General features: G+C 37.1%; 2 protein-coding genes across 3 annotated transcripts; both read left to right on the top strand.

The window, feature by feature from the left end:
- Positions 1-488: 488 nt before the first annotated feature.
- LOC100879339 (alanine--glyoxylate aminotransferase 2-like) lies at positions 489-12,040 on the top strand. Of its 2 annotated transcripts, none has more exons than XM_003702973.3 (9): positions 489-618; positions 2,123-2,216; positions 2,310-2,428; positions 4,003-4,237; positions 6,370-6,463; positions 6,832-7,040; positions 7,693-7,918; positions 8,610-9,008; positions 11,702-12,040. In XM_003702973.3, the coding sequence occupies exons 2-9, from the start codon at positions 2,152-2,154 to the stop codon at positions 11,807-11,809; spliced, it is 1,455 nt and encodes a 484-aa protein (XP_003703021.1). In that variant the 5' UTR covers positions 489-618; positions 2,123-2,151; the 3' UTR covers positions 11,810-12,040. The 2 variants fall into 2 exon arrangements, with proteins under 2 accessions (XP_003703021.1, XP_076389299.1); XM_076533184.1 differs by lacking the exon at positions 489-618 and adding an exon at positions 714-750.
- Positions 12,041-13,781: 1,741 nt separating this feature from the next.
- Positions 13,782-20,750, top strand: LOC100879227 (vitellogenin). The gene is made up of 7 exons (XM_012284528.2): positions 13,782-14,206; positions 14,827-15,545; positions 15,659-16,570; positions 16,647-17,694; positions 17,766-19,376; positions 19,582-20,006; positions 20,078-20,750. Exons 1-7 carry the CDS (start codon positions 14,176-14,178, stop codon positions 20,642-20,644), a joined length of 5,313 nt encoding a protein of 1,770 aa, XP_012139918.2. The 5' UTR covers positions 13,782-14,175; the 3' UTR covers positions 20,645-20,750.
- The last annotated feature ends 975 nt before the right edge of the window (positions 20,751-21,725 follow it).

The following is a 21,725-nucleotide window of genomic DNA, read 5'->3' as shown; positions in this document are numbered from 1 at the left end:
CCAGTTTCCCAATTTCCCAATTCGCAAATTCCTAAATTCCCAAATGTCCAAATTCCCCGATTCGCAAATTTTTAAATTCCCAAATTTCCCCTATCCCCAAATTTCGCAAATATCCCGAATCCCAAAGTTCCTAAATTCCCAAATTCCCAAACTCCGAAATTCCATAATCTCCAACTCCATAAACTCATAATCCCGCAAACGCCCATATCCCTGAGTAGCCATATCAAATTCCCAAATACTCAAATATCCATTCCAAGCTACAAACTTCCTCCAGCGTTCCTACTATCACATCCAAAATTCTTTTCCCCATCTCATGGCAAATTGCCCAGATTCGAATTTGTTTTCAACATTCTATACATACTAGAATCGTCCCCTCGATCAATCAAAATCGCGCGCCTTCCTAGTTGCGGAGCGCGGAGCCGACTGTCTGCAGGGGTGGGGGCAAAGTGTTTTAATATCGCTTTAGGACGAAGAGGACGATGCGCGCGCAGCCCCCCGCCCACGCTCCGCCAATAGGCGAGCTCTATATATGACGTCACCGGAGTAGGTCGCGGCACTCAGCTGACGGCTGCATTCAGAAGTCGAGGAACCGTAACTTGCGATTATCCAAAAGTTCAGGTACGATCTCGTTGACTTCGCCGTTTCAGAAAACGCGCACGTGGACGTTGCACGATAACACAACGTTTTACGGGCCGCTCTTCTTCTCTTTTATCAGTCGTTAACGTTTCATGCCGCATTGCTCGTTTAGACGTATGTGTTTATTGCGTAATTCGTTCAAGTTCGTTTCTCTTCTTCTCTCTTTACATTTTTATTTCGTTCAAAGGATATTTTAGTGGGATTAATGGTTATTTTAGTGGGGTTTATTAAAGGATATTTTGCAGTGAATACGAGGCTGTTTTTCGGATTCGTTTGTGATATATGAGCGTTCGATTTTTGCGCGGGAAAATTCGTTCGGAGCAGTTTTGAATTTACCAAAATTTTTTTGGTTGTTTTTTTGTAAAATTTCAAGTGTTAGTGTTGCAAATTGTTTTTGTATTTTTAGGAAGTTTAATTGAAATTCGAGTATTGTGTTAATATTTTAAGAATGATTTAGAATATCAAATATTATTATTACAATTTTTGTAAATAATTCTATGTGTATTATTACTTACTTTTCTACTCAGTAAACTTGATTAAAAAGTGACTGTTTTTTAATCAAATTTATGATCGTACTTAACTTGTCAGTAGTTGTATATTTTTTGCACAGTCTTCTATTAGTTTACTTGATACGCTGGATTAGAAAGATAAATCATTTATCTGTCCAGTATTTCTGCAATAATTCTATTTCAAGGCGACTAAACGTTATAAATAACATTTTAACATGTTTTTGCAGCTTCTACAAAAACAGCATTGTAGACACGTCACAACATGATTTCAATCTAACTAATCATGTGTCGTGATTGCTTTGAAAAGTACACATGTGAAGTTTAAGTCGAATGATTTTGTCTTGTAATCTCGTTATCTTTCAAATTTAATCGTCTCGATTTCCAAGTGTTTTGATATTAAGTAAAGATTGAAAACGAAGATGAATTTTGAAGATGAATTTATTTCATGGGATTTACGGATGGAACGCACTGAATTACTATTTACGCGTAGTAATCACGTGCACTTATCAGCCGCTGGAAAATTACTTATCCCATGGGGAATGGCCGATATACGAGCTCTAATGAAAAGATTGTCATTCACAGTTTATTCTCCGTTGATTTGCCTTTCGTGCTTTGACGTTATTTTTCACGAAACATTAATTCACAAAACAGTATTAATACAAATTCATTTTTCATTTGTTTTTGACTAATTCATTTTTTGGCACACGGTTTCTTGCACTGATTTTTAGATTGACGTGAGATAAATTTCTTGATAACGTGGCAGTACCTGAACTGCAAACAAACTGTTTGGATCCAAAAAAGTTCCAAAAAGGAGGCGTCGTAAATTAAGTTAAAAAATTGGATTTATAGCAGTCTGCAAAAATCTAATCTGTTTTTAAAAATCTGAAGTCGAGTATATAGAAATGTGACACCATCGCGAGAGGATTTAAGTAAAATATTCCTTCTAGAGGGATATTGATTCAAATTTTGTTTTTTAGAAATTCAGAAGGAAGAATCGTTTTTTAAGATGGTTGACGCTTTGGAGCAGATGCCGAAGTCGGAGACGATTCGTCTTCGAGAACGTCATGTTGGGTAAATATTAAATTGAATATATATTCCATTTGTTATTTCAGTAATACGTGTATAAATTAAGTTAAAATATAAATGAAATGATTCGGTTTATAGGCAAGCTTGCAAATTATTTTACAAATCGAATCCTTTGAAAATCGTCAGAGCTGAAGGACAATACATGTATGATGAAAAAGGAAATCGTTATTTGGACTGTATCAACAATGTTGCTCATGGTAAGAAAACAGTGCAAATCTTAAATTGCTATTATAATTATTTTTATAAAGAAATTTGAAATTGTACAAGATTCAGTAATACTGAAGATGGTAACCGTATATAATTGGAGGATATAGTGTGGTCGTAAAGTTCATCAAACACAAAAATACTTACATGAACTCCAAATACAGAAATACTCAAGATGGTGACCATATATAGAGTTGGAGGATATAGTGTGGTCGTAAAGTTGATCAAACACAAAAATACTTCCATGAACTTCAAATACAAAAATACTGAAGATGGTAATATACAGTTGGAGGATACAGTGTGGTTGTAAAGTTGATCAAACACAAAAATACTTACCTGAACTTCAAGTACAGAAATACTGAAGATGGTAACCATATAGAGTTGGGAGATATAGTGTGGTCGTAAAGTAGATCAAACACAAAAATACTTACATGAACTCCAAGTACAGAAATACAGATTTCAATGATATAAGTAAATCATACTAAACATAATTGTGATATGAACCTTTTAAATAATATGAGCAATGAAATACTTTTAAATAATATGATTTAAAGAAAGAATGATGGTTTGGTGACATAAGCAGTTTGAGACTCGTACAGGCTCGTGCGATGCAAATTTAGTGTCAGCATTTTGGTTGCAGTCTGAAATTTAACTCTTTGTCATTTAAAATGTCTCCTCAGAGGGAATAGTGGAGTGCAAAGTGTTAAAGTATTATAATTCACGACCATACTGTATCGATTTGTGCAATTAAAATTTAGTTGCAACTGATGAGATTAAATGAGAGAACAGAATGATTCTATCTTACCAGTTACTATCTTTTAAAATAGCAGTACAAAATAACCATACCTCACCAAATAGTATTTCTTAAACAACAGTGTAGAATAACTATACCTTACCAATTAGAATCTCTTAACTAATAGTATAAGCTAACCTTACCTTACCACTTAGTGTTCCTTACATGACGATACAAAATAACCATACCTCACTAAATAGTATCTCTTAAACAACAGTGTAGAATAACTATACCTTACCAATTAGAACCTCTTAACTAACAGTGTAAACTAACCTTACCTTACCACTTAGTGTCCCTTACATGATAATACAAAATAACCATACCTCACCAAATAGTATCTCTTAAACAGCAGTGTAGAATAACCATACCTTACTAATTAGAACCTCTTAACTAACAGTGCAAACTAATCTTACCTTACCACTTAGTGTCCCTTACATGATAATACAAAATAACCAAGCACCAAATAGTATCTCTTAAACAGCAGTGTAGAATAACCATACCTTACTAATTAGAACCTCTTAACTAACAGTGCAAGCTAACCTTACCTTACCACTTAGTATCCCTTACATGACAATACAAAATAACCATACCACACTAAATAGTATCTCTTAAACAACAGTGTAGAATAACCATACCTTACCAATTAGAACCTCTTAACTAACAGTGCAAGCTAACCTTACCTTACCACTTAGTATCCCTTACATGACAGTACAAAATAACCGTACCTCACCAACTACCATCACCTCAGAATTAAATAAACAAATTTGATTGCAGTGGGTCACTGTCACCCGACAGTAGTGCGAGCCGGCCAAGAGCAAATGGCGCTGCTCTCCACGAACAACCGCTTCCTCCACGACAACTTGGTCCTCTGTGCTCGTCGCTTGACATCGCTCCTTCCAGAACCTTTATCCGTCTGCTTCCTGGTGAACTCCGGAAGCGAAGCGAACGACCTCGCTCTTCGTCTAGCTCAGACTCACACGAAGAACAAAGACATCATCACTCTGGACCAGTAAGTCACAAGGATCTGAGAGCTAACAAAATTTCTGTGCCCAAAAGAACCTGGAAGCACCTGGTGCCTTCAAAATATTTCACAGACAAAAGCATGATTCCCTTTTAACGCTCAGAACGTCCACAGAGGAATATGTTTCAGGATGTTTGCCAGACAACAGCCGATCGACTGACTAATCGAAAGGGTTTTCTTTTTTGCCTGTTTACAGCCCGTTCATTCGAGAACGAGAGATGGAACGACGCATGGGACGCCATTGAATTGTTAGCAAGCAAAGTGCAACGGGGAGACAAGATATTGTCGAGTTAAGATATTGTCGTTTTAGGTGACACGTAGGTGCCACGAATGACATATACGACATGAAAGTTGGATTTGAAGAGTTCATTTTATTGATATGTTAGAAGGATTTGGAGGGACACGAACAAGCGGATGAATGACAGTGAAGCGAAGAGCGAGATGTGGACGAAGGGGACTTTGATAGCTTGAACTACAATTATTATTCTGATCGCATTAGGTGACTTTATATTCCTTAGAGAGATTAACCTTTTGACTAGTAATTAATGACGTAATGTTCTTGTTACGTGGGGTAGGGGTAGTAATAATTATGTATTGATCAAAGTATCAACGCAGAGGAAGTTTGTAATGTTGAGGAGTCACGGTACCATTGCTTTTGCCGCCATTTTGATTTCTGGGAGTCGACAAGTGATTTACAATTAAATTTGAAGATTTGGGAATAGGTCATTCTGGGAATTTTTAAATTTGAGGAATTGATAAAGGCAATTTTGGAATTTTTTATATTTGAGAATTTGCTGTAGACAATTTTGGGAATTTTTAAATTTGGAGATTTGGAAATAGGTCATTCTGGGAATTTTTAAATTTGAGGAATTGATAAAGGCAATTTTGGAATTTTTTATATTTGAGAATTTGCTGTAGACAATTTTGGGAATTTTTAAATTTGGAGATTTGGAAATAGGTCATTCTGGGAATTTTTAAATTTAAGGATTTGGTATAGGCAATTTTGGAAATTTTTAAATTTGAAGAGTAGGTATGGGCAATTTTGGGAATTCATAAATTTGAGGATTTGTTATAGACAATTTCTGGAATTTTTAAATATGAGGATTTAGTACAAGCAATTTTTGGAATTTTTAAATTTGAGGATTTGTTATAGGCAAGTTTTAGAAGTTTTAAATTTGAGGAACTGTTATAGGCAAGTTTTAGAAATTTTAAATTTGAGGAACTGTTATAGGCAAGTTTTAGAAGTTTTAAATTTGAAGAACTGTTATAGGCAATTTTTAGAATTTTTAAATTTGAGGATTTGTTATAGGCAATTTTTAGAATTTTTAAATTTGAGGATTTGTTATAGGCAATTTTTAGAATCTTTAAATTTGAGGATTTGTTATAAACAATTTTTAGAATCATTAAATTTTAGGATTTATTATAGACAATTTTTGGAATTTTTAAATTTGAGGATTTGTTATAGGCAATTTTTAGAATTTTTAAATTTGAGGATTTGTTATAGACAATTTTTGGAATTTTTAAATTTGAGGATTTGTTATAAACAATTTTTAGAATCTTTAAATTTGAGGATTTATTATAGACAATTTTTGGAATTTTTAAATTTGAGGATTTAGTATAGACAACTTTAATGTAGCTAGTAATTTGGAACTTTGTGAATTTCTAAAATTGAAATCTACGAAAAAATTCAATAAGTCCAGAGACCATCTAATTCATAAAAACCGTAGTCAAAGGGTTAAAAAACAAGCCAACGCAAAAATATTTCAAAAGAAAAAGACACTATGAACAATAGAATTTCTAACAAACATAACTTATGTATTCAAGCTACGTCCCCTTTGTCTTGCATCGACGCAGAAGCTTATATCGTGAAGCATTTGTGTTTTGTGAAATCATCAACGTACCTTTCTGTTTCTTTTTGTTTGTCGAACACGTGTGTTGAAGAATCGACCACGAAGAGGAGAAAATAACATTTCCAGGAAGCTTTGACATTATTTCTGTTGGAAGACTATCGGCCATGGGCAACGTTGTGAACATTGCACGCTTAGAGTTTAAAAGCATTGTAGAAGGTACACGGAAGCGGGAGGTAACTCTCGTTCAACGTTGTTCTTTCTTGGTTTTAGCGCTTATCATGGCCATTTGACCTCGATGATCGATATATCGCCGTACAAGTTCAACAAGCCGAACGGTCCTGGAAAGAAAGACTGGGTTCATGTGGTGAGACATATTTTATTAATAATAATTACACTTTACGTATATTACGTTTTATCAATTTTTTAGATTATTGACTTGTAGATAGATATATCTTAAATTTCGGGAATATATATTAGGACTAACATATAATATTCAATTTATATATATTATGTTATAATTATATATATTCGATGTATATCAGATATACATATATATTAGATATACATAAGAATAATATCTATATTAAATTTAGAATTGTATTTAGTTGATATACAGGGTATTTCACAATTTGTGTAGGTCCCTGAAATGTGGGGTAGCTGACTTGATTCTGAATAAGATTTCCCTTTCCAAAAATGGGATTATTTTAGAGTAAAAAAATGTTTATTACGCAGGCACCCTGTCCGGACGTATATCGAGGAAAGTATCGCGAAACTGACTACCCCGGTGAAGATCTAGGTGTAAAGTATGCCAACGACGTGAAAAATATTTGTCAAAATCTGAAAAATCAAGGAAAAGGTGTTTGCGCTTTTATCGCGGAAAGCTTGATGTCGGTTGGTGGACAAATTCTACCCCCAGAGAACTATTTCAGAAACGTCTACAAGTATGTACTTTGTAATTTTTCGCTTATATCGAATTATTATCACTGCACTGCGGTTAATGCAAAATATAGAATATAAAAAAAAATCAAGTGTCATTATTGCAGATTATATATTAACATTTTGCAAATTCATTATGATAATTTATAATTATTTCATTAAGCTGTTTTTAGTTCGATTAATGCAAAATACAAAATATAAAAAAAGTCAAGTGTCATTATTGCAGATTATATTTTAACATTTTGCAAATTCATTATGATAATTTATAATTATTTAATTAAGCTGTTTTTAGTTCGATTAATGCAAAATACAAAATATAAAAAGAGTCAAGTATCATTATTGCAGATTATATTTTAACATTTTGCAAATTCATTATGATAATTTATAATTATTTAATTAAGCTGTTTTTAGTTCGATTAATGCAAATATAAAATATAAAAAAAGTCAAGTGTCATTATTGCAGATTATATTTTAACATTTTGCAAATTCATTATAATTGACATTCACATCAACTATCTTACAGTGACATTTCATTTATCAGACACTATATTTAATTATTTAAGAATGCATAATAAATGATCTCTCGAAGATCAAGTTTTCTTTCGAATAAGAATTAGTTGTAATAATTAATAGTAACTAGTAATAATTTACCAATAGACACGTTCGCGAAGCTGGAGGTGTCTGCATCGCTGACGAAGTGCAAGTTGGCTTCGGAAGGGTTGGCAGTCACATGTGGGCTTTCCAACTTTATGGAGAAGATGTCATCCCAGATATCGTCACCGTAGGAAAACCCATGGGCAATGGCCACCCCGTAGCAGCTGTTATCACCAACCCAACCATTGCTGGAAGTTTCAAAGACACCGGAATCGAATATTTCAATACGGTAATTTATAAAAGAAACCTTAAAGAATATTAATCAGACATAAATCGACATTAATCGAAAAAATTGCTTCCTAAATTAGAGTCATTTGTTCGATGAATTGACTTCATTTTATTAGGAATAAATTTGATTTTATTCATTATGCAAGTTGCATAAATTTATTGGAGAATAACTTGTCGAGTTTGTTTGTCAAACGCGTCACGTAACTAATCTAATCACAGTTGCAATATAAGAACAAAAAAAGAATGCTGAAATGTTATGTCAATACTACATTCAGTGATCTTTGATTATAGAAATTATAATTGAAGCTGAATTTCATATTGAAGTGCATTGACAATTTGAATAATTTTTGTTATAATTGAAGGAGTAGTACGTCACGTGTTGCACTTGTCTGACTATAGCAAAGGGATTGAATTGCAAGATTTAAATTATACCACTCAAATTTTACCATTTTTTACCAAATTTGATCATTTACATTATATAAATGAAGCTACACAATTTATTATTTAAATTATAGAATGTCTTATTTGAATTATGAAGTTTAACTAGATTTAAGTCCAACAATCCACTAAATTAAACTCAGATGCACTAATCTTAAAAATTAAATTGAAGTCGAATAACCTAAACAAAAAATCCAAAAATTTATTTATTAAATACTAAACTAACTTAAATATCTAATTCTCCCAAAAAACAGTATGGCGGCAACCCAGTATCCTGCGCCATAGCAAACGCAGTGATGGAGGTAATAGAGCGCGAGAATCTTCAAGAGAACGCTTTGAAGGTCGGCAAATATTTGATGTCGGAATTGAGGAAATTGGCGAAAAGGCGAAAAATCATCGGTGATGTTCGAGGTGTTGGATTGTTCGCTGGAATCGAATTAGTTCGTGACAGGATCAAAAGGATACCGGCGACTGCTGAAGCGAAGCATGTGGTTAGTAGGTTGAAGGATAAGAAGATCCTGGTGAGCAGCGATGGTCCTGATGACAATATTCTGAAACTGAAACCACCGATGGTGTTCACGGTTGAGAATGTGGATCACCTTATTTCTGTGTTAGATGAGATCCTCGAGGAAGTGGATATTGGTATTGAAGAGGTAATTTCATTTATGATCCGATAGAAAATATTTTCAAGAGTGTACATATTTTGTTCACACAGTATACATATTTTGATAGACTATGGTTGTAAGAGCAGTCAAAAATTTTATAAGAGTAAAAATTGTAACGAGATGAAATTGCAATGAGATAAATTTGTAATGTCTTGAAAGTCCAATGAATCAAAAATATAGTGGATCAAAAATACAACGCTGACAAAATATAGTATCTTAAAATTAAATAGATTAGAAATTTTAATACATAGAAGTAATAATGAATTAAAATTGCAATGTGGAATAGTAACAGGTCGAATAATGAGTAGAAATTTATACATAAAGAAATTGCAACGAGTAGAAATTAGAACGCATCCAAAATTCAGCGTGTCGAAAATTCAATACAACGAAATTGCAACGCGTTAGATTTACAACGTTTCGGAATTGCAACGTGTTAGAATTACAACGTTCCGGAATTGCAACGCATTAGAATTACAACGTTTCGGAATTCCAACGAGTAGAAATTGCAACGAGTAGAAATTACAACGCGTCCAAACTTCAGCGCTTTGAAAATTCAACGCATCGAAATTGCAACGCGTTGAAATTGCAGACTGTCCAAATTTCAACTCAAAGAAATTGCAACGCGTTCAAAATTCAACGCATCGAAATTGTAACGCGCTGGAATTGCAATGAGTAGAAATTTCAACGCAACAAAATTGCAACGTGTTGGAATTGCAACGAGTAGAAATTACAACGATCTGGAATTGCAATGAGTAGAAATTTCAACGCATCAAAATTTCAACGCGACCAAAATTCAACGCAACAAAATTGCAACGCGTTGGAATTGCAACAAGTAGAAATTACAACGCTCTGGAATTGCAATGAGTAGAAATTTCAACGCATTAAATTTGCAACGCGTCCAAAATTCAACGCATCGAAATTACAACGCGTTGAAATTGCAATGAGTAGAAATTTCAACGCATCAAAATTTCAACGCGACCAAAATTGCAAAGCGTTAGAATTGCAACGAGTAGAAATTACAAAGCGCTGGAATTGCAGTGAGTAGAAATTTCAACGCATTAAATTTGCAATACCTCTAAAATTCAACGCATTAAAATTACAACGCGCTGAAATTGCAATGAGTAGAAATTTCAACGGATTAAATTTACAACACGTCCAAAATTCGACGCATCGAAATTGCAACGCTTTGGAATTGCAATGAGTAGAAATTTCAACGCATTAAATTTGCAACGCGTCAAAATTTCCACTCGTTGCAATTACAATGCATCCAAAATTCAACGCATCAAAATTACAACGCGTCAAAAATTCGCCTTATTAAAATTACAACGCGTCAAAATTTCTACTTGTCGCAATTTGAACGCATCAAAATTACACCAAATCGAAAGTACAACGCATCAAAATTACACCACATTGAAAATACAACACCTCTAAATTACAACTCTCCAAAATTTCAATGTATCAAAAAATACAACTCGTCCAAAAGCACCAAATCAAAAATATCAGCGTACTCTCTCTATATTCCCATTACATTTTAACACTCACCATCTTAATTCTCCAAGATTTCTCTCTAAAGAAGATACATTCTTGCAACTTATTGCATTACCCGATGATTAATGTAACAATATTGCAATCCCGTGAGAAAATGACACACTGATGAGTATGGAATGTCGTAATTTTACGAAACGAATGATATGTAGCAAGATTTTTTAGTCTGAATGGAACGAGAACGTCAGACTGTGCATCGAAAGAGTGATAAGAAGTTGCAATGTTCTAACAAACGCGTGTACTATTTTTTCGTTCCACGCCGGCATGTGCTTAGTGCTCGAACGTTAATTACCATAGAGATTAGTATTTTTATCGGGTTAATCACTGAGCGGATGTTTACGCAGTTTTATATTTTTCTTCATTCATGCGGATCTGCCTGTGGCTGTAGAATTAGATTTGGTTTTTTAAATTTTAAGATTGACATGTTTTTAGGTTCTTTAATTCTTCAATTGACACGTGTTTAGATTTTTAAATTTTTATGTTAATTTGTTTTTAGATTTTTTAATTTTTAGATTTTTCAATTTTTAAGTTTACTCGTTTTTAGATTTCTAGATTTTTAAATTAACAAACTTTTAGATTTTTAGATTTTCAAATTGACACGTTTTTAGATTTTAAAATTTTCAAAATGACACGTTCTTAAATTTTTTTATTTTGAAGTTAACACGTTTTTAGGTTTTTAAATTTTCAAATTAATTCGCTTTTAGATTTTTAAATTTTTACGGTAACTTGTTTTTAGATTTTTCAATTTTTAAGTTAATACATTTTTAGATTTTCAAATTAACTCGCTTTTAGATTAAAAAAATTTCAAATCAACACATTTTTAGATTTGTAAGTTTTCAAATAACTATATTACTAAATTTCTATATTTTCAAATTACCGCATTGATATTTTGCAATTCTAAATTTTTATAATTCTGAATTTTCTAGTAATTTATGTTAATGCAATGCATAACTAATTTCTAGTAATTTGTGTTAACACAAATGTTCTTCCTATAAAAGAAACCGATTTTAGTAATAACTACTGTCATAAATATTTCTAAATATTATCTCAAACTCATAAACAAGTAAAACATAAGTACTCCAACGAACGTTAAATTAAAAAAAATATCTAACTAGACGAATTATTATTTGTTACAGAAATACGAGTCCCCACAGACGATCCTGAAAGCAACAATATCGCAAATGGACGTCGATAGAGATACCACTTGTACAAACGGGAAACCTCTTCTTGTACGCGCTACTTAATGATTAATTTAACGAAAATATTATGCACAAAACTATTTCGCGGGATACGTTTAAAGTATTATTATTAGTGAAATGAATGCTTACTATTTATGGTGTATACTATTAGTATAATTGTATGTACATGTAAATAACTGTAAATGAATAGAGAGGCACGTGATCATAGTTGAAAATTAAAATTCATGGTCAATGTTGCATGTTGAGAGATGATAATAAATATTATTTTTACATATATTTTTGTCTTGTTATTTGATCACCACTTTCATTTCCCTTATTTATCCATTTATTTATTTTTTTATATTTGTGATTTTTGAAATATTTTTTATATTTGTAGCACTTTATATTTGTATTTTATATTTTATATTTTATATTTTATATTTTATATTTTATATTTTATATTTTATATTTTATATTTTATATTTTGTATTTTATATTTCATATTTTGTATTTTATATTTTATATTTTATATTTTATATTTTATATTTTATATTTTATATTTTATATTTTATATTTTACATTTTATATTTTATATTTTATATTTTATATTTTATATTTTATATTTTATATTTTATATTTTACTTTATATTTTACTTTATTTTACTTTATATTTGTAGTACTTTCTACCTTTTGTATTATTATTTGTTATTATTTACTTCTTTTTTATTTTTACTTCAAATGAATGAATTTGCGAAAAATATTTTTTTTTAGAATTGTACTATCTTCAAAATATTTTAGACATCTACAAATAATACAGCAAAATAATTCATAAATTTTGCAAATAATTCACTGGAGACTATAACAAAATATTCTAAAAAAAATAATAATTGAGAACCATAATATAAATAATTTCATATAATTTAATTAACTAAAAACTAGTGGTCCTTGCACAAAAATAATTTCTGACAATTAAACAAAAATTTTAAATAATTTCTCCTAAAAATTTATAGCAAAGAATAATTTAGTTATTTTAATTAATCTGTAAGCGGAAGTAGAAAGATTTTTCATTTCATACCGATTACACGAACGACCATTTAGAAATTATGAATGAAAGACACAAAGAGGAAAAATTAGCCACGTCGGATGCGAAAGCATTTCTAGTTCATTCTACATGTTTGTAAAATGTTATCTCTTGAACTTCTAACCCCACGTGCAGCTTCATCTGCATTTGATACATTGTAATCAACTATAGTAACGTTTATACTTCCTACTGTCTCATATTTTTTTTAGCGAATATCGTTAAATCAGTCTCAACACTTACATCGATGTACTTTTCACACATAGAAATGCTGTCTGTCCTCAAAAAAATTTTTCAGAATTTAATTCTGTGATTTTGGTGAACGTAAATGTTAACTGAAGTGATTTTTATATTTTTAGTCCTTAACCTACAATTTTCTAGCAGTTGCGTTATTTACTGGTCACTAATTATTTCTTCAACGTGAAAATAAATAAACAAAGAATTGAAAACTAGGTTTTGTGTTCAACCTAATGAAAAATTAGGTTTTGTAGTCTTTGATTGTGAAGATTACAATTTGAATTGTACTCAAAATTTAATTGAAATGAAAATACGAGTCTCGTTTGTCACATATGTATGTAGTGTGCGTCATAAGTGCGTCATGATATTATAGGACAAAGGGATAATATCTAACAAATTACTTTTATAAGTACAGACATTTTTGTTTGTAGACAAGTTTGCTATAATAAAGCATCACAACATTGAAAATAAAATTTGTTCAGATCTATTATATTTGTTACAGAGGCTCAAATAAAAAATTAAATAGTACGTATTACACTTTCAGTTGCATTTATTCAATACTTCATAAACAAGTATAGTGCTAAAGTAAAATAAAGTGTTATGTATTTTCAAAGAGATCCTAAAGTTTCAATAAATATTTTCAATCCATAGCTTTACTTAATTACTTTGTCCTACAATTTCATCTTTATCTACTTAGTTACTCTATTTTATATTTAAAAAAAAAAACAAGTAATTTTGCAATGAAACAATACTTCACAAACAACACACATATATTACAAATTTTCAAAACAACCCTATAAAATTTTCAATAAACACTCTCCCTTGCCCTCAAAATGAAATAAAACCAAGTAGTTTTGCAATCAGGCAGAGCCTGTCTAAAACACAGTAGCATAAAAATAAGAAAGTAAGAGCAAAGGAAGTTCTGACCCGATGTCAACTTATCAACTAGCTACAGTAGATTGAAAAAAAGTCAGAGTGACCTGTTGTGGTCGAGAATACCAAGTTCACAGAATCTTCCTACTAACTAGCAACTTTGCTGACTTGACACAAAGTAGGTATAAAAGCTCCAAACGACTGACCGCCTCGTCACTTTCTGGTGTGTGCTACGACTTTCAATATGTGGCTACCTTTGACACTCTTAGTGCTCGGTAAGTGAAAGCCAGTTATACTCGGACCGCCATTTTCCTTGCGCCGTTCGTAAGGAAAATGGCCGCCCGCTTTTAAAGACGTAGGTAGCGAATTCTAGATTTCAAGTTCTCTCTTTGAAATATTGTGGGTGAACTATTTTGTATTGAAAGACTATTAACACTAGTACTGTATTAATTTGTTAGTGGAGCTAGGGGTTGAATTTGTTTAAGTAGCTTGAAGATTTAATTTGATGTGAGATGAGTTTGACACGGGATTTATGTAATTCTAATTGGATGCAGTAGTTTGATGATATTTGAAAAGAATGTGGTTCGAATTCTATGCAATACTTTGATGAGATTCGAATTTGACGCGATCTAAATTTAACGGGGTCCATCATGGTCCAAGTTTGATAGAATCCGAATTCAACGCGATACAGTTCCACACTAACCAATCTGACACCTTCTAATCCTACGTGCTGCAATCCTATAGTATTCTATGTAGTTTGACCACGTCCAATTCCACCTCATAGTCCCATCTATATCAATACCCAACATAGTCTACCAAACTTCTAACTATCTACCTATCTATCTACCCCATCGATACTAGCATACATTTAATTACCTATCCGTCTATTTCACAGCGGGAGTAGTATCCGCCGACTACCAACATGGCTGGAAGGTAGGCGACGAGTACACCTACCTGGTACGAAGTCGCACGCTCACTAGTTTGGACGTAAAATCCAGCCAGTACGCCGGTATCTTGATAAAGGGATTCCTCACGGTGCAAGCAAAAGACACCAACACGTTGATCGCGAAATTATGGAAGGGCCAATACAGTCGCATCCATAAAGAGCTACCCGAGGGCTGGGAAACACGGATTTCCGACCACATGTTGGAATTCCGTGACCTGCCCATAACGGAGAAGCCCTTCCAGATCATTCTGAAGCACGGAGTGATCGTGGACATGATCGTGGACAAGGACATACCCACCTGGGAGGTGAACTTGCTGAAGAGCGTGGTTAGCCAACTGCAGGTGGACAGCCAGGGGGAGAACATCATCAAGAGCCAGAACGTTCAGGTTCCGGATGATGATGAACCTTACGGATCGTTCAAGGTCATGGAAGACACTGTAGGAGGTAAATGCGAGGTGCTGTACGACATCACTCCGTTGTCCGATCACATGCTTCACACGAAACCCGAGTTGGTGCCCAAACCTGAACTGAAGGGAGATGGACAGCACATTGACATCATGAAAACGAAGAACTTCGACAAATGCGCGCAGAGGATGTCGTATCACTTCGGTATCACTGGACAGTCGAACTGGGAACCTGGTGCAAACAAGAATGGAAAATTCCTGTCGGTAAGTAATTATGGCACATTTGGGTGCAACAGAGCTCTCTTTAGGTTCTCTAATTTGTATTCATAGAAACAAGGAACATAAAAATAACGAGAAACGTAAAAAATCTGTTACAGAAATATTCCACGAGTAGAATCGTCATCTCAGGAAACCTGAAACGGTTCACCATCCAGACGTCGGTGACTACCAGTCAGATGTTCGTCACCCCAAGAATGTATGAAAACCACAAGGGAATCGTGGCCAGCAGGATGAACCTGACTCTGGGCAACGTTAACAAGATCTCGAATCCTCTGCCTTTGCCGAGGAACCCCGAATCTACTGGCAACCTGGTGTACGTTTACAGCAACCCGTTCTCGGACATGGAGGAACGCAGACCCAGCGACCGACGGGACTCCAAGCAGGACCTCGAATCCGACAGCATCAGCTCCCAGAGCTCCAGCGAGGAGATCAACAAGAACAAAATTAACCTTCTGAAGAATTCGGGCTCATCCAGCGCTTCCAGCAGCTCCATCTCCAGCAGCGAGGAACACAAGTTCTGGCAACCCAAACCCACGTTGCAGGATGCTCCGCAGAACCCACTGTTGCCCAACTACATTGGCTACAAGGGCAAATATATTGGAAAGTCCGGTGAAATCGACGTGATCAAGGCCGTCAAGCAGCTCGTATTCGAGATCGCTAACGAATTGGAGGACTCGACTCTTATGCCCACGCAAGAGACCCTAGAGAAGTTCAGCATTCTCACCAGCCTGATCCGCACCATGAGCAGGAGCCAGATAGAAGAGGTCGAGAACATTTTGCACCTCTCGTCGAACGAGCTGAAGTTCGACGACAAGACTCAAGCTGTCAAGCAGAACGCTTGGGCCGTCTTCAGGGACGCCATCACGCAAGCTGGAACTGGACCTGCCTTCCTGACCATCAAGAACTGGATCGAAAAGAGGAACATCGGAACCTGGGAGGCTGCCGACATCTTGTCTGCGCTTCCGAGAACCTCGCGAACACCTACTGCCGAGTACATCAGGACCTTCTTCGTGAGTATCATTTAAACCTTACTAGCTCTACCAATCTAAACTCTATGAATACTAAAATCTGATGTCGTTTCTCCAGGAACTGGTCACCAATCCGAAAGTGATCAACGAGCCATTCCTGAACACCGCAGTGCTGATGTCCTTCACTGAATTGGTACACCAATCTCAAGTGGACGGCAAGAGCATCCACAACCTGTACCCGGTGCACACCTTCGGCCGCCTTACCTCCAAACACGACCAGACCCTCCTGCAGGAGTACATTCCATACTTGGCTGGAGAACTGAAGAAGGCCGTCAGGGAAGGCAACAGCGAAAGGATTCAGACGTACATCGTCGCTCTGGGCAACATCGGTCACCCCAAGATCCTCTCCGTCTTCGAGCCCTATTTGGAGGGCAAAGAACAGGCGACCGTCTTCCAAAGGACGTTGATGGTCGGCTCCCTGAGCAAACTGGCGGTTCATGCACCGAAACTGGCACGCTCCGTGCTGTACAAGATCTATCTGAACACTATGGAGAGCCACGAAGTGCGATGCATGGCTGTCTTCCTGCTGCCGATAACCAACCCTCCTTTGACCATGCTGCAACGTATGGCGGAATTCACGAACTACGACACCAACAAACAAGTCAACTCCGCGGTGAAATCCACCATAGAGACCCTAGCGGAGCTAACTGACCCTACATGGCTAGATCTGGCGAGGAGGGCTCGCTCTGTCATGAACATCATGAACAAGGAGGACTACAGTTATCAGTATTCCCATGGATTCATCTTCAGTGCCGTTCAGAAAGAACAGAACCTGATCAACACTGTGGTGATGAATTATATTGGCGGCGACAATGGTTTAACTCCTCGCGCTGTCTATCTGGAGTCCCTCATGAATTACGGTGGCTTCAAGACCCCATCTACGGAATTCATGGCTATGATCTCCGACGTACAGCCTTTGATCGAGGCTTTAACGATGACTACCGACAAACCCTCCTTCGAGAAGATGGCCACCGAGAAAATTGCGGAGCAACTGAAAATCGTTGCTGACAAGACTGTGGAAATGGAAGGAAACATCTTGTGGAGATCGAAGTTCCTGTCCAAATTTATACCTTTCGACAAAAACACTGTCCACAACATGCGCAATCGTGAGTATCTGTTTTTTGTTATTTATTGCATATTTATTGGGTTTGGTTGTTATAATTATGTGTCCTTACAGAAATCACCAAGAACATGATGTCAATGAAAGACGGAGGCTACGTCAACCTGAACAAACTGATGTCTTACGATGTGACTCTAAGTTTCCCGACGGAAACCGGTCTGCCATTCGTTTACACCTTGAGGGTGCCCGTGTTGCACAAGCTGATCGGAACTGGACAAATGAAGATGGACCGTGAACGCAACGTGAACGTCCAATCGGAACTGAGGTTCACATACTCGAGGAAGATCCAAGGAATCATCGGTTTCGTGGCGCCGTTCGAGCACCAGCACTACATCGCCGGTGTAGACGCAAACATGCAGGTCTACTTGCCTCTGAAATTATCTCTGGAAGTAAACGTACCAAAAACCACCCTGCAGCTCAGGATTTGGCCACTGAAGGGCGAGGAGAAATCTCGTTTGCTACACTACAGCGTCGTGCCATATACTTCCATCCGCGACATCCTGAGTCTCCGACCTTTGCAGAAGGACAAGAACACACAGCTGGTGCACGTCAACAAGGATCTGAAGGGCAGCCAGTCCGACAAGCTCAAAGGAATCAGGGTAGAGCTGGAAGCCGATAGTTCGGACACCGAGTTCTGGAACATGGACATGGACAAACTCAGGAACATGTTCCCAATGTACCTTGGGGAAGACGTGTACCGCAAGGTGGACATCTTCATGAACCTGGATCGCGAGGTGAAAGAACCCTTGACTCTCCTCGTCTCTTACGGCACCATGGACGTGAAACCTGGCTCTGAGAATCTTCAGCAATGGACAGAATTCGCCAAAGCGGTTGAACCATCCAACAAGGAGGCCAACAGCGAGGACCGTAAGAAGCAGTTCCTGAAGGAAGCAGTCAAGGGTATCAAATTGGGCAAGTCGTGGGTGGTGGACCTTCAACTCCAAATCCCTGACGAAGACAGGAGCTCCAGTGCCATGACCCTCGCTTGGTCCACGAGTAACGCCGAGTCCAAGGGACGCACCCTGCTGTTCTGGAGATGCAACATCCCTAGCAAAGAAATCAAACACGAAGTGTGCGCAGCCTCGCAGTTCATGAACACCCCCGTAGTTTCGCTGTTCTTCGACAAAGTCATCAAGGCCGTACCCAAGACGGAGTTCGACATCGACATTCGTTACGGAAAAACTTGCGCCGACAACCAACAGATCAACGTCATAGGTAAGGCTACCCAGAGCAAGGAGATGAAGGACGAGATCATGAAGTCCGACGTGGTGAAGAGCTGCGAGAAGCACCTGAACCACGAGAACAAGCTTCTCCGAGTCTGCCAGAAAGCTGCGGCCCTCGCCATGACGCTGGACGAGATGGACATCTCTGTAGACATTCGCTCGAAACCTCTGAGGGACCTCGTCGCCAAGAACATCCACCTGCCAAATCAGCTGGGATTAACCAACGCTAACGTGGACCTCACCAACCCTAAGAACGCTGGCAAAGACAAGATTGATCTCAAGATGAAATTGTGGAAGGACAAGTCTGGTCGCGTGGTCATTCACACACCAACCATGGACGTGTTGATGGACGACCTCGACCTGAGTTTCTTGGAAGATGATTCGGAAAGTCTCGTGGTTCCCTTCGAGATGGATAGCAACAACTTGAAAGCTGGAACGAATATACGTAGGTTCTTTATATTTTTATTTGAATGATGTTGTGGACCATGTGGTCTAGTAACCATGTAGTCTTGTAGTATCTCCTCTGGTATATTTTATTGCTGTTAACCTAATTCAACTGAAAGTATCGCTTAAGTCAGAGCATAGATGAAAACAGTCATTATTTTTAATGTGGAGGAATGTAACTAAGAGCTTCATTCTAACATTTTCAGCATCCTGTGTCATGGACCGCACTAGAGCCGAGACTTTCGACGGCAAGGAATTCCCCCTGACTTTGGGCAGCTGCTGGCGCGTGTTGATGACGACTTACCCTAAGGAGGACCCCAAGAAACCTGGCGAGAAGCTTACGATGTCCGAAGCTGACAGCGTGAGCATCCTCGCTCGAGAGACCAACGAAAAGAAGGAGGTGAAGGTGATACTCGGCAAGACGGAGATCAAGCTGGTGCCCACTGGCCAACTACCTGAGGTCATTGTGAACGGACAGAAGGTCCAAGTAACTTCCGAGCTTGGCCACCAAGTGCGACACGGTGACGAGGTTGCTTTCGAGATCTTCCAGTTTGGAGACCGTTCCATTGCTCTGGCGTCGGAGAAGTTCGACGTAAAGCTCGTTTTTGACGGAAAACGGATCATGATCAGGGTAAGTTCATCAGGGAAGGTTCAGGGAAGGTTCAATCACGAACTTGTTCAATCACGAAAATGTATTTACAGACATCCAACAAGTTCCGCGACTCCATTCGAGGTCTCTGCGGCAACTTCGACGGCGATCGGGCCAACGACTTCACGAGCCCCAAGAACTGCCTGTTGAGGAAACCCGAGGAGTTCATCGCAAGTTACACGCTCACCAAAGACCAGTGTGAAGGAGAGGACGTGCAGGAGATCAAGAAACTGCAGCAGGCTAACTGCGTACCACAGATGTCTGCCCGCACCAGCAACGTTATCAACGACATCGAATCCGGAAGGTCTAACGTTCTCGGCAGCAACTGGGGCTACCATCAAGACAAGCAGACCGACAACAAACGCTGCACCATACACAGGACGAAGGTCATCGAGAGGAACGGACAGCTCTGCTTCACGATTCGTCCGGTGATCTCTTGCTCGCCCACTTGCAACGCTACCGAGATGAAGACGAAGAACTACCAGTTCCATTGTACAGAAAAGAACGAGTGGTCTATGAAGCTGAAGCAGAGAGTAGAGAAGGGCGCGAACCCTGATCTTAGCCAGAAATCTATCTCCATGTCACAATCCATTGAGGTCCCTCTTGCGTGCGTGGCCTAAGCGCGTATCTGACAAAAATTATTTTGTTAACATTTCGTAGTTAGAGTAGTATATTATTTTGTATTTAGCAATGCGATGTATTAATAAAATTGATCGTTTTCAATAATTTTTGTGTTTTTTGTATACTTGGGAGTTTGGGGAATAGGAGTTTGAGGTGTGATGGGGAGATTGAAGTTTTGGGGGCTTGGGGATTGGGGAGTTGTGGGTTTGGGAAATTAAGAGTTTGGGAAATTGGGTGCTTGGGAAGTTAAGGGTTTGGGAGTTTGGGAGATTAGAAACTGAGTGCTTGGAAAATTGGGTGCTTGGGAAATTGGGAGATTGGGAAATTGAGTGCTTTGGAAATTGGGATATTGGGAAATTGGAAGCTTGGAAAATTGGAAGCTTGGGAAATTGGGAGATTGGGAAATTGAGTGCTTTGGAAATTGGGATATTGGGAAATTGGAAGCTTGGGAAATTGGAAGATTGGGAAATTGGAAGATTGGGAAATTGGAAGATTGGGAAATTGGGAGCTTGGGAAATTGGGTGCTTGGGAAATTGGGTGTTTGGGAAGTTAAGGGTTTGGGAAATTGGGAAAAGTCCAGTTGGCTGAATTCACGGTTGAATACGCGTCGCAAAAATTTCTGCGCGAATTTCTCCCAAACATGCATGTACGAAAATTTCGAGATCAAATATTAGGTACTGTTCAAAATTTGAGGCTATTTCAAGCTCATGTGCATACATAAGTAAGATTTTTTTTGTATTAGTTTTCGAATAAAATACGTTACGATACAAACATGTTATTTATTCAACATGCTCTGGTAACAACGACAAATTTGTATAGTGGACTATTGTTCACGGGGTTATCGGGGTTACTCTTCTGCCAAATTCTTTGCAGGCTGGAGCAAGTGTTAACCTGTACGCGATGTAATTTTCACTTCTTATTTTATTAAAACGTGACCTATATTTGTAACCAATGACGTGATCTTTGAATTCTGTTCTGAATTTATGGAAATAGAAATACGAGGAAAAGTCGGCATTTTTATCTTCAGACATGTGAGATTGTGGTCTCATGTGTGACCTCATGTCTCTCGAGTGAAAACTG

The sequence above is a fragment of the Megachile rotundata genome, chromosome 7 (assembly GCF_050947335.1).
Source record: "Megachile rotundata isolate GNS110a chromosome 7, iyMegRotu1, whole genome shotgun sequence".
In the NCBI taxonomy this organism is placed as follows: domain Eukaryota; kingdom Metazoa; phylum Arthropoda; class Insecta; order Hymenoptera; family Megachilidae; genus Megachile; species Megachile rotundata.
Note: the sequence above shows the minus strand (reverse complement) of the source record. Positions and strands in the feature narration are given on the sequence as shown.